At 41.5% G+C, this 15,614-nt stretch overlaps 2 protein-coding genes across 4 annotated transcripts in view; both read left to right on the top strand.

Moving 5' to 3' along the window:
* The window catches only part of LOC124283124 (RNA-binding protein 26-like), a 28,276-nt gene extending 20,395 nt beyond the window's left edge, over positions 1–7,881 (top strand). The window contains exons 14-22 of one of the 3 annotated variants that reach the window (XM_046719153.1): positions 65–226; positions 897–971; positions 2,122–2,187; positions 2,430–2,522; positions 3,164–3,283; positions 3,671–3,889; positions 4,512–4,595; positions 6,312–6,440; positions 7,139–7,881. In XM_046719153.1, coding sequence (XP_046575109.1) covers positions 65–226; positions 897–971; positions 2,122–2,187; positions 2,430–2,522; positions 3,164–3,283; positions 3,671–3,889; positions 4,512–4,595; positions 6,312–6,440; positions 7,139–7,231 — 1,041 coding nt within the window. In that variant the 3' untranslated portion in view covers positions 7,232–7,881. Of the gene's footprint in view, positions 1–64; positions 227–896; positions 972–2,121; positions 2,188–2,429; positions 2,523–3,163; positions 3,284–3,670; positions 3,890–4,508; positions 4,596–6,311; positions 6,441–7,138 lie in introns of all 3 variants that reach the window. The other 2 variants (XM_046719152.1, XM_046719154.1) reach the window with 2 other exon arrangements.
* Positions 7,882–8,986: 1,105 nt separating this feature from the next.
* LOC124283146 (keratin-associated protein 10-12-like) lies at positions 8,987–9,466 on the top strand. Its single transcript, XM_046719175.1, has one exon. It carries the CDS (start codon positions 8,987–8,989, stop codon positions 9,464–9,466), a length of 480 nt encoding a protein of 159 aa, XP_046575131.1.
* Positions 9,467–15,614: the final 6,148 nt, after the last annotated feature.

The following is a 15,614-nucleotide window of genomic DNA, read 5'->3' as shown; positions in this document are numbered from 1 at the left end:
TAGACATTTAGAACCTGTGACCTGGCGTTGTGCAAGAGGTAATAGACACAATTTGTTCCCACAGGGTATTGTGTACACATCATCCGTGGGCAACCTGAAGAAGACAGTATTCAACACAGAAGCTATGAAGCAGACCAAGGCCTCTCTCTCAAGTCCAACAGCTGTCAATACTGCTGACTTTGTCACAAAAATCGAGGCCATCAAGAAGGCAGAAGGGTTAAAGAAGGTGAGAAAAAGAGATACAGTCTTAATGCAAGAATTGTTTTTAATTTCAGTGAAACCCAGTTTCCTGAGTCACACATTACTAATGCCTTGCTCTGGCCTCAGAAACTTCTATGAACATTCTGCCCAAGGCTGTGCCATATTTATGTGACCTTAGTTTGATTGCCCTTGTTCACCCTTGATCACAATTGTTCACCCTGATTATGGTTCTAGGTGTACCAGCTAGGGGTGAAACAGTACGCTCTTACCACGGTAGATATTGTGGTACAAGGCCTTCAGTTTGGTTCGTTTCGGTTCGGTTCGGTATACGAGATATGATCATAATGCAGAAAATTGACATCTGGCAAAGAAATGCATAGATTTTGACAAAACAATTTAAGTTCTAGACATTTTAAAAAGGTTTGAAAAGGTTAATAAAATTTCGGTACGAAAACCGAAAATACCGAATTTTTGAATTGCATTACGGTATACCGAACCGAGGGCAAAATACCGCGGTTCTACTAATACCATGGTATACTGTTTCACCCCTAGTACCAGCGTTATGTGTGTGCTCTCTCCAAAATGGTTAATGCCTCACAGCTGCATCACTTCCATCACACATCATGCATATCAAGCTCCATGATAAACCAGCAATTCTGTTAAATGTTAACTCCAGTTTCCTTCTCTTCTCTCAGGAGGCTGCCAAGAAGCGGCTAGAGATTCACCAGCAGAAGCAGGAATTGCTGAAGAAGCAGATAGAGCAACAGAAGGTAAAGTAGGACATTAATATAAGGAATCAATGCTTCATAGAAACTTAAGACAATTTCCTTTCATGTATTATGGCTTGATCTTTCTAGGTGTATGATTTCCATACAGGTAACCTTTATCAGAGGTACAGATAAGCAGCGTATCTGCTTAAATTACGCAAACATTTATGTGAAAACTCAATTCTTACCAAGTCTGTTGCGTACAAGTACGCTTGAATTTTTGTAAGTACTCAATATATTTGATCTTACATGTGTACACACAAAAATGTCAAATCTTTGTTTGCGTTTCGGTGCATAGATAAAATAACTGAAGTACAGTGAGAGGTTCTATTTCAACACATGAACTAGGCAACTTGCAGTGTTTCTTGTAGTTTCTCATATTACAGATCCAATATAAATAACATTTAAACGTCATTATACTTTTACAATTAATGGAAAATGACAAAATACCCAATTGAGTTTGAGTGAGGTGGGTACAATTTATTTGGTTACTGAAAGGAAAATTAGGATACCCAATTGAGATGAGCACAAGCGAGTACATAACTCAATGACCCAAAAAAGTTATCTGTAGCTCTGCTTTATCTTTGCTAATAGTTTGACAACAGTAACATCTTTGAAACTGTTTAAAAATTATACTTGTATACATAAAATTCAGGGGAGGGGGCCAGTTGTATATTACAAATTGTATTTAGGATTTTTTAACATTGTCCATATTGGAAGTAAAATCTGTTTGTATTAGTCTACTGAATGTAGCTGTCTGCTTATTGTGCCCCGCTGCATTGCGGAAGGGGGACTGTATAAAGTCTGTCCATATGTACGTCACACTTCTTTTTAATGCAATATCTCATGGACTGTTGTACCAGTCGAATTGGGTGACCTTGACCTTTTCTTCTTGGTCTCCATGACACTTTCACCACTTTCCAAACTTGTGTAACCGTAAAATCTCATAAAACATTGCACCCAATGTCTTTGATTATGTCGACAGCCTACATTTGGTGATTACGCAGACACCAGTCATTTCAGGGTGACCTTGGCCTTGTTTGCAGAAGGGGACATTGCCATGTTAGTGGCAAACACTTGTACATAGGTGCCACATGTTGCCATATCTAATGCCACATGCAGTTATTGAGCATGTATTTGTTTTGTTTTTCAGAAATTGATTGAAAAGATGGAGAAAAACAAATCAATGAGTGCTGAAGACAAAAGTGCTATCATGACTGTGAGTGCCTCTCAATGTATTTTCCCTCAACAGTAATTGATGTTAGTTGAGGTGGACTGAAGTCAAATGAAGTGCAATCATTACTGTAGACAAAATTATAATCAGGTCATAAATCATATTAATTAAAATTATTTTCTGTATAAATGTTCTGCTCATGGTGTCATCAATATTAGAGCGTGATAACTTTGTGTTCTTCTCAGTATTTTTGATGGTTAAAGATGCTGAGTTTGGTGATGTTTCAGACTCTTAAAGCTGTGTCTAGCAGCATAGACAAGCTGAAGCATGAGTTGATGCCAAAGATGGGGGGTATGTCGCTGGTGAAGAGTCCCGAGCAGGTAACTCATTTCTTCATCTTATAGTTGTTGATTGCAGCATCACACTGCAGTTCCCATTCCATGACTGGTTAGGTGAAGAGGTACCTCAGATTATACTGCCAATGTAACTCTACAGCAAAACTGTGAACTAATTGGTATTACAGACTGATCAGTCATCTCAGGAGCGGTGGGGTGGCCTAGTGGTTAAAGTGTACACTCGTCACGCCAAAAACCCGGGTTCGATTCCACAAAGAGTACAATATGTGGTGTCCCCCACTATGATATTGCTGGAATCTTTGCTAAATGCGGCGGAAAACTAAACTCACTCCCTCAGTCATATCATGCATTCAATGAACATGTTATCAGAGACCAAGCTAACTGGATGCTATAGACTGTGGTCTGTAAAATAGTCATACTGCAGATTTCCTTTCTCATAGGGATGAAATTTTAATAACAGAAGTAAACACAAGGACTCCTTAAATTTTCAAAGAACAGGAGATGGTTTTTATGTGCTTATATAAAAATATTAACAACAAAGGTCTAGCAGAAACAGATAACTGACCCAGGAGCTCTCATGTGAATGTTATGAAATGGAAATAACAAGTGCCAAAGATTTTCTATGCAACAATTCAAATGATACTAAGAGGTTTCTGCTTACATAGCATTTTTTACAACAGGCTCGACGGGAGATCCTGGACACAGAGCTGGAGCTAATGACAAAGACGGGGAATGGGGAGGACACGACGCTGCTGAAGAAAAAGTTGATGGAACTCACCCGGGAGGTAGGTAGATGTCAGCAACAACAACCATGATAATAAAATAGAGTCATGTTGCTCCAAGCTAGTCAGCTTGGCTGTTCAAAGGTGCTTTACATTATTACTTACATTTTTAAGAGCAATGGATCGGTGTGTAAGTGACGGCCCATGCATACTGTGAAGCACTGGAATAGCAATCACATCCTAAACATGCTAAAGTTCTGTAGAATTTTCTATTCATGGTGATACTTTACTTGTATAGTTTAACAGAAAGCTCACCGATTAAATGTCGACATATTTAATGTTAACGTGTCAATAACAAGTGTCTTGAGACTGTTAGTTACAGGCGTTTATTCAAAATTGCTGCCTGTCATTCAGCAGTATCCACTCACTCACTCTTTATTTGTCTCCTAGGCAACAGCCATGGGACTCCTGGACAGCAAGGGAAGGGGGAGGGGTCGAGGCCGCGGCATGACCACGAGAGGAGTTGGTCGTGGTCGAGGGTCATGGATGGGTCGTGGGAGAGGGAGAGGAGCTGCAGCTGGCAGTCTGTCATTAGACAAACGACCAAGGACGCTTCAGATCAAGGGATTTGATCTGGAGGAGAAGGAAGAGATCAAACAGTTCTTCAGTGTAAGACTGATACCTGTGTTGTAGGATTTAGATTTCATGACTGACTACTTACTGCTCAAATGATGTGGTGTAGCTTGTAGCCTAGAGGATAAAATGTTTACTTCTCCTGCTGAAAACTTCATTTCCCCACATTGGTGCAGTTCCCCAACCTTAGCATCGCTGTAACAATAGTGGGAGCTGAGGAAAACTATACTGACTCTCTAACTATATACATTGTACTTTGGTGTTATTAGTCAGTATTACTTGTGAACAAATGAAAGGAAAGTCATGGATGGGTGCCTAAATCAGACATAAATGTCGATATAGTGGTTACATTCTGTGGCCTGGCAGGATTGGGTGCATCATGCTACAGTAGTGAGAATTTTTGGTTATGTTTCAACCTCCAGTTTGCCTGCCCTAGACTGAATTTATGATGCTTACAAACTGCTGTAATCTGGCTTGAATACTGCTGTGTCTGACGGTAATCACTCACCAGTCTGTTTGATCTGAACATGCAATGACCAAAATGTGTCCCAAAGTGAAAAAGGACATACTTTATGTATATTGGTGGTAGGGATGTAGATTGAGTTTGAGTCTGATGTAGGTAATGCACTGATGTGTGATTCCTGGTTGTTTGCAGCAGACCTGCCTGACTGAGAAGGTGGAGTACAATGACGACATTCCAAGTGCAATAATTACATTCTCTACCAGGAAGGATGCAGAGAAAGTAAGTCACTGCCAAATTTAAACAAATATATTTTTAGTAATCCAGGGATGCAATTGGCTGTGGATTCCCTTTGAAATCGGCAAGCATAGGTTCGAATTCCAGTCCATCCCAATTTTGTTTGTCGGTTTGTCTGCACCATACCCATGGTTGTAGGCTTCAAATATGTGGTACACATCAGGGTGGAAATAACCCATTGCCCGAAGATCGAGTCCAGTTTTTTTTTCTGTCGGGCAAGCAGATTTGTATATCACACTGTACCGGTGTCCACTTGACTTTCCAATGTTATTTATGTTGTTTATTTTAAAATATCAACAAGAAAACGGCCGGTATAGTGGGAAAATTATCAGGGCAAGTGATTTTACATGTGCCACTCTTCTGGAGTACACTAGCAATTTTAAAGTTATTTCAACCACTTCACATATTGAGGCCTTCATCACTTCAGACTTTCCTCCCACAGTAGGCTGATATGTCGTGATGTAACTGGAGTGTTGTTAAAAGCAGCATTAAACAGAACTTGCTCCCTCAGTTCTTAGCATATCCTTCTTTTTGTGCGTATTAATTTTTTATGTAATATTCAGAAACAATAAGTTGCAGCACATAGTCATTTAGCCCCTATTTCGTTTATATATTGAAGTTTTTCATTGTGATATTGAGCTCTGTCAACGAAAAATAAATGGCAATGAGAGCAGATGTTTCCGTCTAAGCATATGTTTATATATTCTGGTAATGAAGTTTTGTTATAAGGCCAAATATAAAAAAATGTTGTGGTTCCGATTACCCCTCTTTAAAATCTAGGGTAGGTAGGTAGGTAGGAATTTTTTTAAAAATTTAAATTATTTTTTTTTGTCCCCCGCCGCAACGCGGAACGGGGGACTATGTATTCAGCGGCGTCCGTACGGACGTCCCGATTCTTGTTAACACGATATCTCATGAACTGTTGTACCCAATGTCTTGAAATTTGGTGACAGCCTACATTAGGGGATCGCAAAGACACCAGACGATTTGGGTGACCTTGACCTTATTTTCAAGGTCACCACGACACTTGACCACTTTTCAAACTCTTGTTAGCGTGATATCTCATGAACTGTTATACCCAATGTCTTGAAATTTGGTGACAGCCTACATTGGGGGATTACGCAGACACCAGTTGATTTTGGTTGACCTTGACCTTATCTTCAAGGTCACCACGACACTTTTCACACTTTTAACTCATGTTAACGCGATATCTCATGGACTGTTGTACCCAATGTCTTCAAATTTGGTGACAGTTTACATTGGGGTATTACACAGACACCCGTTTATTTGGGTGACCTTGACCTTATCTTCAAGGTCCGCTTTTTGAAGGCGATATCTCATAAAACATTGCACCAAATGTTTTCAAGTATGTTGACAGCCTACATTGGGTGATTATGCAGACACCAGTCATTTCAGGCATCTTGTATGTGACCCAAAAATTTAAAACCAATAACACATGTATCAATGTGTAATTGTTTATTCAATCAGGCTTGCAGACATCAACATCATATTGATTTTCTCTATCAGAATGACCGATATCGGTCGGCGCTGGGAAAAAACCAATGGTATCAGAAAGCTTATTTTAATCAGTCCGCTTAAAAAAAAATAGGGTCGGCACCAGAATTCAAGGGTCGGTCGGGTAATCGGAACCACAACATTTTTTTTAGGCCTAAGCAGTGTCTGATGGTTAATGTGTTGCAGGCTATTGGTCGAGGAAACAAGTACCAGAAGCCTCTGAATATACAGTGGTTCACTCCGCTGCTGAGGACTGTGAGTGTAGTCAGCGATGACAGTCTTTCTGGTACCTTGGAAGAAGATGAAGAAGATGAGGTAATTGTATTCACATGCATGTTTTATGTGTAGAATAAGGATATTAGGAACTGTTTATTGATTATGTAGCTATTGGAGTATTCAAATTTAGCATTGCTTGCTTGACTGCAGTATCTGTTCTATTTGACTCCAACACTCACTGGAATGTATCTTGTTGAATATGGGGCTGTAGTGTAGCCTAGTGGTTAAAGCGCTCGCTCGTCATGCTGAAAACCTGGATTCGATTCCCCACATGGGCACAATGTCTGAAGGCCATTTCTGGTGTCCCCTGCTGTGATATTGCTGGAATATTGCTAAAAGCGGTGTAAAACTAAACTCACTCACTCACTCACTTGATGAATATGGTTGGAAATAGATGATGGTTTACTGTCAAATGCTTCGGTTCTTTCAGAACTACACTTGTGAAATCTCTTGGCACGTTAGTTAGGAACACAGCCTGTCCCCAAGGTGTAGAGAAACTATTTAACTCGTCTGTTATGGACAGTAATAGTATGTGTCCCTGTGTCTTAGGCTGTATCCTTTAGGGGAATGCGAAACATGATGAACGAAACCATATTCACCTTGATTCTGATTCATCATGGGTTTTAATGACGTTTCAAGCAGCATCAACGGACTGCATCACTTTAAGCTTGCCTCCCATATTTTGCAGATGTATTGTGATATTGTTGAAACACTTATTCACTGTATGCTATTGCCAGAGTCAGGTTGAGGAAGACCTGGATGAAGCAGGACTGCTTGGGGCCGATGATGAAGAGGAGGAGGATGAGGAGTCTCGTTCATGGAGGAGGTAGTCTTCAACCAAGGTCAAGGCCAAATGAAAAAGTCAGAGAGGAATCAAGAGTGGGAAAGAAGTGCAGCTGAATTGTTATTACTCAGTTTCTTGATCTTCCTGTTTTGTACTAGACTACATGCATGCACACTTGGACACATACACCACATGCATGCACACTTGAACACCTACATACATACATGAACACCTACACCACACACATGCACACTTTGACACCTACACCACACGCATGCACACTTTGACACCTACACATGAACACCTACACACATGCACACTTTGACACCTACACCACATGCATGCACACTTTGACACCTACACCACACACATGCACACTTTGACACCTACACCACACACATGCACACTTTGACACCTACACCACACACATGCACACTTTGACACCTACACCACACACATGCATGCACACTTTGACACCTACACCACACGCATACACACTTTGACACCTACACCATGCATGCACACATATGGACTGCTCAACTTAGGACAGGAACACTGGGTTCTCATATTAATATTGTTGATCAGTTCAGTATATGCAGTCACAATGTGACTGTTGCTGTGAACAGTTCAGTATATGCAGACACAAGCTGTGAACAGTTCAGTATATGCAGACACAATGTGGTGTTGCTGTGAACAGTTCAGTATATGCAGATGTGAATGTTGCTGGTTCAGTATATATGCTGTGAACAGTTCAGTATATATTGCAATGTGGTGTTGCTGTGAACAGTTCAGTATATGCAGACACAATGTGGTGTTTGATCAGTTCAGTATATGCAGTCACAATGTGAATGTTGCTGTGAACAGTTCAGTAGGATATGAGTAGTCATGCACTGACACCCATTCACACACTTACATTCATGTAAAGATACATGCATCTGTCCAAGTCTTGGCATATCTACATGTTGATGAGTCTGCCACCGCATGCATTCAGACATACAGATGTTCAAATAAACATTCTGTCATACAGTGCAGGTTTGTTGATAGGCGAGTGTGCATAGTTCACAAAGCCAGCTTTCATTACGACCACTGCTGCGAACATCTACATTTGTACAGTGAGACACTACTCCAGTTCTGTAATGTGATATTCAGAAAACGTGTTATCCAAACAGGACAAGAAAACCTCTGATGTGATAGGTCTTGACTGTATATGTGTAAGCATCTCAACACAACACATTTGGAAGTTGTACACACATTGTACAACTTCGCATACATACTGTCTGAACAGTAATAACATACAGGAATGATAATATCATTTGCATTTATTTAACCTGTTATTGAGAGGTCCTATGTATGTGGTTACATTTGTATCTCTTGCATGAAGCAGTACTTACTAGGCTTACTAGTCAATTTCATTTTCACCATCTTCATTCATTTGTGTGAACGTCAAAATTATTTGAATGTGTTTGAGATATCTGACTGTATTTGGGAGAAAAAGTAAACCTTAGTCCCATTTTTCTCCTTGTGTGGAAGGTTTGAACTGTAAGGTGCCTTTCAGTGTTTGGAATGGAACCAGTAATGGATGGGCAAAATGTTATCATATTTAGTCTCAGTCGCTTTAGGACTACCTACAGCCAAGTCATGTCCCTGCATCTTACATTTCAAGTTTAACATGTCATTCAACAATATGGTAGTAGATAGGCTAAAAATGATAGATTATTAGCCAGGGTAAGTCAGGTCGTGAATGAACTAGGTTGAAGCCACACATGGGATGTGCAGGATCTTGTGTAAGCCCAATGAAGGGATGTGCAGGATCTTGTGTAAGCCCAGTGAAGGGATGTGCAGAATCTTGTGTAAGCCCAGTGAAGGGATGTGCAGGATCTTGTGTAAGCCCAGTGAAGGGATGTGCAGGATCTTGTGTAAGCCCAATGAAGGGATGTGCAGGATCTTGTGTAAGCCCAATGAAGGGATGTGCAGGATCTTGTGTAAGCCCAATGAAGGGATGTGCAGGATCTTGTGTAAGCCCAGTGAAGGGATGTGCAGGATCTTGTGTAAGCCCAATGAAGGGATGTGCAGGATCTTGTGTAAGCCCAATGAAGGGATGTGCAGGATCTTGTGTAAGCCCAATGAAGGGATGTGCAGGATCTTGTGTAAGCCCAATGAAGGGATGTGCAGGATCTTGTGTAAGCCCAATGAAGGGATGTGCAGGATCTTGTGTAAGCCCAATGAAGGGATGTGCAGGATCTTGTGTAAGCCCAGTCAAAAGGTGTTGGATCTTCTCTGAGCAATGCCTAGGGATGTGTTGGATGCAGCAGAACCCATCATTTAGATTGCTCTTTAATATTTCATTCACTACTGTACGTTGTAGCTCGTACATCAGTGTCAATACAGCTTTGTTGTCAGGTGATGATGAAAGGTAGCCAGATGGTAGCCTTCAAAATATGTTAGTTGGCATTCCCATTCTTACCAGCTCTCTGTAAGTTTAGAATTACAACAGAAATAAACATTGTCATTTGTACTAAGTGCAGGTAAAGTTAGCACCCACTGCAGAAAAACAATGGAGTGAATGTGTTAAATCAAGGTTGTTGAAACCTTAGTGGGCCAAAGTTGAGGTTGAATGCAGTAGCTTAGAAACTGTTGGCTTTGTTTTGTAAATGTTTCCAAGTGCCTTTCAAAAGGGTTGTTTGTGTAATGTGAGGGATACTGAGGACACATAGGAACCCCTACAGTCTTTTTATTTTGTCAAACTTAGTTGAACTGCTAGCATTGAGGGGAAAGTTTTCATATTAAGGGGGCATTTAATATACACACAAACACTGCTATCTGTGCAACAAGTGAAAATTTATGGTTTGGATATTAACAAACATTTTTCCATGACTGTCTTCTTAAAAATCAAAACACAAAAACACATTTGTACTTTTCACAAACTGTATGGATAGACAATATCACAAACAGTATGGATAGACAATATCCGAAAAGTATCTTTTACAGATTTCTGAAGTATTTTATGCAGGAAGTGTTACTCAGATGTCTTAATTCCTTTAATTGATTTTAGTGGGACATATTTAGGTAATATGACTTTGTATGTTTTTATTTAAGTAAAATGTTGCTTTGCTTGTTGATACCACTGGCCTTTTTGTGTACAGCCGTGTAACTGTAAATGAGTTATCAGTGTGTGTGTGTGGAGGAAGCAAGTGTGTACTATTTGAATTGTTGATTTTTGTTCATATGAGCAGTATTTTGTATGACATTGGGTCTATTGTGCATTGTTTTGTAATTTACCATTTACATTGATGTTTACATTGTAAACTTAAACAAATGTCTTCTGTGAAATTTCTTCAACGTTGTTTGCATTTGAAAAGAAGAAAATGAGTATGAGACAAGACTGGAAAGAAAAGAATGAGAATGAAAAAACGTTGATGGCAGAAAAGAAACAAAGCCAGTCAAAGAAAAAATAAGAATATGCATACAACGTTGAAAAAAATATTGTACTGTACATAGATGTGAAAAATGAAAAACACTGTTCATAAAATCATAATAAATGAAAAGATGTGGAGATAAACCACCACCAAAAAACAAATTTTCCCAAAGGAAAACTTGAAACATGATGAAAACAAACCTGAAAGAATGAGTGTGTGTTTTTAATAAAATAAAACAAATACGGTAAGTATAGAATATCAACAGCCTAGACGCTAAATCAAGTGACAGATGGAGACAGGAAAGAGAGAAGATTACATTCCTGCTGTTATCTGTGTTGACAGTTGAAGGGTTTAGATAGTCATGTTGTTAGTCATGTGGTACTATGCTTCTGTCTTCATGAGATCTTTTTTTTAGAGAATGCTGTGGCACAGTCACCTGAATCTGCAGATCACCAGAAGGCAACATACTCGTTCTCACTGGTTCCAACAAACCTGTCATCAAGTAAGGCTTTCTCCAACATTAAGCGTTGGTGACGTAACTGAAAAAAAGTCGAGATAGACTTTTGTTCAATTGACACAAAGGGCAATATGCTGTATGTAATGGAGTCTGGTGGAGAGATACCCTGTGATGTGCATGTCACTGAGCCTGACATCCCGATCCATTTGGTCACTTCTCACACGGTCACAGGCTGCTGGCCACCAACTGAAACCAGAACGCTTGACTATTGAAGGAAATAATTGATTTTCCAGCTACGAATAGCTGAATACTGCTGATGGGGCTGAAAGCAAATTCTTTTTCATATATTCCTCCTTGGGGTACTTATAAGCATTTAAACGTCCATTTAAAATCCATACGACAGTTGTAACAATATTTGAATAAAATATTTACAAAACAAAAACTACATTTTGTAGTAGTGAGACCACCCTACAGGGCTCCACAGACAGGTACAGCCAAGAGCAGGTAACTCTAGACTATAATCTCGTGCCTCACTTTCGTTTCACCAACTAGACATGGGTCCACATTGACAAGTGAAGTTGAAATTCCCCTGCGACAATGAGTGTTTCAGAAACAGCTACTGTATGTATGGTTCTCTTTTTTCCCTGCATGGGCGATTTAGAGATTGGTTCTGAACATTTGTGTCCATGTCAAGATGGCGGACGGGTACCTTCGCTAGGATCACTTTTTCATTGTCTTCCCTTGCGGTTTTCAATGTTTAGTGTGCTTATAGTGTGTTATTTGTATGTAAGTATAACATGTAGGGCATTTGTTTCCACTGCTAGCAATTTCTATGTTTACGCTATCAGTCGTATTTGTTAGTTTTGTTGCAGTGTGTTATACTTTTTATTATCAACTTAAAGCTTACAATATCTGTCACATATATGTGTTCGTTATATAGCATTAGTTGTTATCGCCCATGCGTGTTTTTTATAATATGTATATACGGGTAGGTTACTGCACTGTTTTTATCGCTTGTTGCAGTTTAAAACCTGCGCTTTGTGCCTTCGTCTATCTCCGTTAAAGACACTCACGATGTGTGTTTACTTTGTCTCACGGAGGGTAATCATGAAGAGATGGGTTGTGCAGCGTGCGCCGTGTTTACGCCCAAAGCCATTAAATCTCGAAGGGTGGATACAGCAACTTAATCTACCCCTGTATCTGTCACCCCTGCAACTACTGTTGCTTTAGCACCTGTCGTAACATTTGATGCCATATCCAATCTTTTTGCAGGACCAGATGTCATTTGTGAAATCTCTGATCGTCGGGGGTGGATCGGACGCATCTGGGGGGTTGGCTGCGGCCTGAGTTCAGGCTCGGGGATCGCGTCTCCCCCCAGGCAGCTTGTTCCTAGCTTAGGCTCAGGAGATAGCGTGCCTTGGGCACCTTGTGGCGACCTACCTACGGGCTCAGGTTCGTCAAAGGCGCCTGGCGCAGGCGATGCAGGTTTTGTCCTGTCTTCACCTGGTGCCCTGACCAGCAATGCATTAAGTGAGTGAGTGAGTTTAGTTTTATCTTGCACTCAGTAATATCCCAGCTATATGGTCTGTAAATAATCGAGTCTGGACCAGACAATCCAGTGATCAACAGCATGAGCATCGATCTTCCCAATTGGGATATGATGATGAAATTTGTCAACCATGCCAGCGAGCCTAACCACCCAATCCCGTTAGTCGCCTCTTACGACAAGCATGGGTTACTGAAGGTTCATTCTAACCCGGGCCTTCACGGGTACAATACATTAAGAAATGAGAGATATACAGATTTCATTGTTTATTAGCTCCGTTTCACATGAGTAGGCTTTAGGATAGGAGCTCTCCCAAATGTCTACTTTACATGTTGTGCTAATTGCCTTATTGCCCTTCCTCATCATCCTGTCCTGTCACTCTCTACATCAGATGTCATGTCTTCATCATCATCATCAATTAAGTCTTCTACCCAAGATTTATATTGGTACAGTTTGGAAAACACGTTATGATACAGATTATTTGTGTCTCCTACACCTTTCAGTATTCCTTGTGACTTTGGACCCGACTGCATGTGATACAGATAAGTAATAAATCGGACACACGTCTCTTTAAACGTGCTCCAGATTATTTTTTTCAGTTTGGCTTGAATCATGTCTTCGTGTAAACCTCTTTTCATGTACAGCTGTCGTTTCTCATCCAAAAAGTCTTTATTCAGCTCACGTGTACGTGAATACATTTGTCTTATACCTTGCTCTGCAAGATCAGCCATCTTATTTTTCCTGTTGTTTTGTGTGCCATTGCTTAACGATACAGCATCATCATCATCATTTTCCATTTCAGGACATTGTTTATCATGTATATGTCTTTGTAAGTTGTGGTTATTGCTAAACACTTGACCACAATAGTCTGACAGAGGACGTGGTCTCTTCGTAGCAGAAAAGTTGTCGTCATCCTCCCACTTCCTTTTAACTTGGGGTAATCCAGGTGGACCCACTGAAGACTTTTCAGGACACCAGTTTCTTCTGTGGTTTTGCAAATCATGCACGTAATGAAGCAGGAGTCCACAGTCATCACAAGATGGCATTGCTGGGAGGTTTTCTTCACACGTCTGCTCACTCTGAACATCTAACTCGGACTGAATTGTCCATATTGCATGGAACGAGTGAATGTGACCAATGACAAGTACTTCCGAAGAGTTGCAATGACCATACGACTAAATACACAAACAATTTCACAACAACCGTCAGGCCATGCCTCCAAACAACCCAAACCATCACAAGAACCAGATGATGTAGAACAAGAAGAGGAAGAAGAACAAGACAAAGAAGACGATGACATTTCCCCTACCATTGACGATGATGACGTTTTGGTCATTGCACATAACTACCGTGGCTATGATGGGCACTTGCTCAAACAGTACTTCCATCAACATCTGGTGAAAGCACCCCAGATCATACTATGAGGGAGTCTTGCAGATGAACGTGGGGCAGATTCACTCAATTTCCTCACGATGGCTCTGGAGCAGTTTCCAAAACGTTTGCATTGACGGGACTCAAGAAAGGTTACTTCCCTCACTTCTTCAACACCGAAGCTCTCCAAGGCTATGTGGGTCCTTATCCTCCCGTTTCTACCTACGATCCTGACAGCATGTTTCCTGCCGAACGCAAGCTTCTTGGCCTGGTACAACGCACTGGTGGCTGAGGGGGCTGTCTTTGATCTGGATGAGGAATTGTTGACTTACTGTCAGAGTGATGTTGACATTTTGCGTCGAGGCTGCCTTATCCTCCCGTTTCTACCTACGATCCTGACAGCATGTTTCCTGCCGAACGCAAGCTTCTTGGCCTGGTACAACGCACTGGTGGCTGAGGGGGCTGTCTTTGATCTGGATGAGGAATTGTTGACTTACTGTCAGAGTGATGTTGACATTTTGCGTCGAGGCTGTGCTGTATTCTGCAACATGTTCATCCAACAAAACAACGTGGACCCTTTCTATCAAGCAGTGACTCTACCAATGGCTTGCATGCTCACCTTCCGAAAACTGTTTTTGGAACCCTGCACCTTCACCGTCATACCGCCTCAAGGTTATCGCCCCCAGCGCCCCTGGCCTCCACATCCAACATGCCCGGAATGGCGGATAAGTAGGCTTCGACTGTGCTGATGGTAGTTGCTACACGGTGGACGGCTACGACGCTGAGACACGCACTGTGTACGAATACTCGGGCTGTTTCTGGCACGGATGTACTCGCTGTTACCAGACAGGGCGATGTGTACCCCACAGTACCATGGGTGCAGCACCTTGGGAACGATACCATCATACAATGTACCGACTGGCTGTGTTACGCCAACATCCCGACATCGCCCAATGTGATTTTTTGAAGCAACAGAAAGACAACACTGATCTGAGACCGCTCCTGACCACACTGCAACGGCCTCATGCCTACATGCCTGAACCTTTGGATCCCAGAGATGCCTTCTTTGGAGGACGCACAAACGCCACCAAGTTGTACTACGAAGCCAAGGAAGATGAAGAAATCAAATATGTGGATGTTTGTTCGCTGTACATGTGCAAGTGTGGCACTTACCCCATGGGGCATCCCGAGATCAAAGATCATCCTCGAGTGTCTGACTTGTTCGAGTATTACCACCCACCGATCTCTACCATCCTGTTCTTCCTTACTGCGTCCAGGGCAAGTTGCTATTTCCTCTGTGTCATTATTGTGCTGAAGAACAGCTGGGTGCTTCCTGCCCTCACGGGGATGAAGACCGGGCATGGATTGGCACGTATGTCAGCAAGGAGCTTCAGTATGTCGTTCGTGAGTGTGGTTATCAAGTGCTTCGCATCTTTGAGGCTTGGCACTTTGACACGCTCACCACCTACGACCCTGACACTCAAGAGGGAGGGCTGTTTGCCAAGTATGTAGACAGCTTCTTCAAGATCAAGCAAGAGGCCAGTGGATATCCAGAAGGCTGTTCAGACCCAGACGCCTACATCAGGAACATTCGGCGAAAAGAGGGAGTCACCTTGGATCCTGCTCACATTCGCAAAAA

Source organism: Haliotis rubra, unplaced genomic scaffold, assembly GCF_003918875.1.
Source record: "Haliotis rubra isolate DU_JTF1 unplaced genomic scaffold, ASM391887v1 Scf31, whole genome shotgun sequence".
Taxonomy (NCBI): Eukaryota; Metazoa; Mollusca; class Gastropoda; order Lepetellida; family Haliotidae; genus Haliotis; species Haliotis rubra.
The sequence above is the reverse complement of the archived record's forward strand: the minus strand, read 5'-3'. Positions and strand labels throughout refer to the sequence as shown.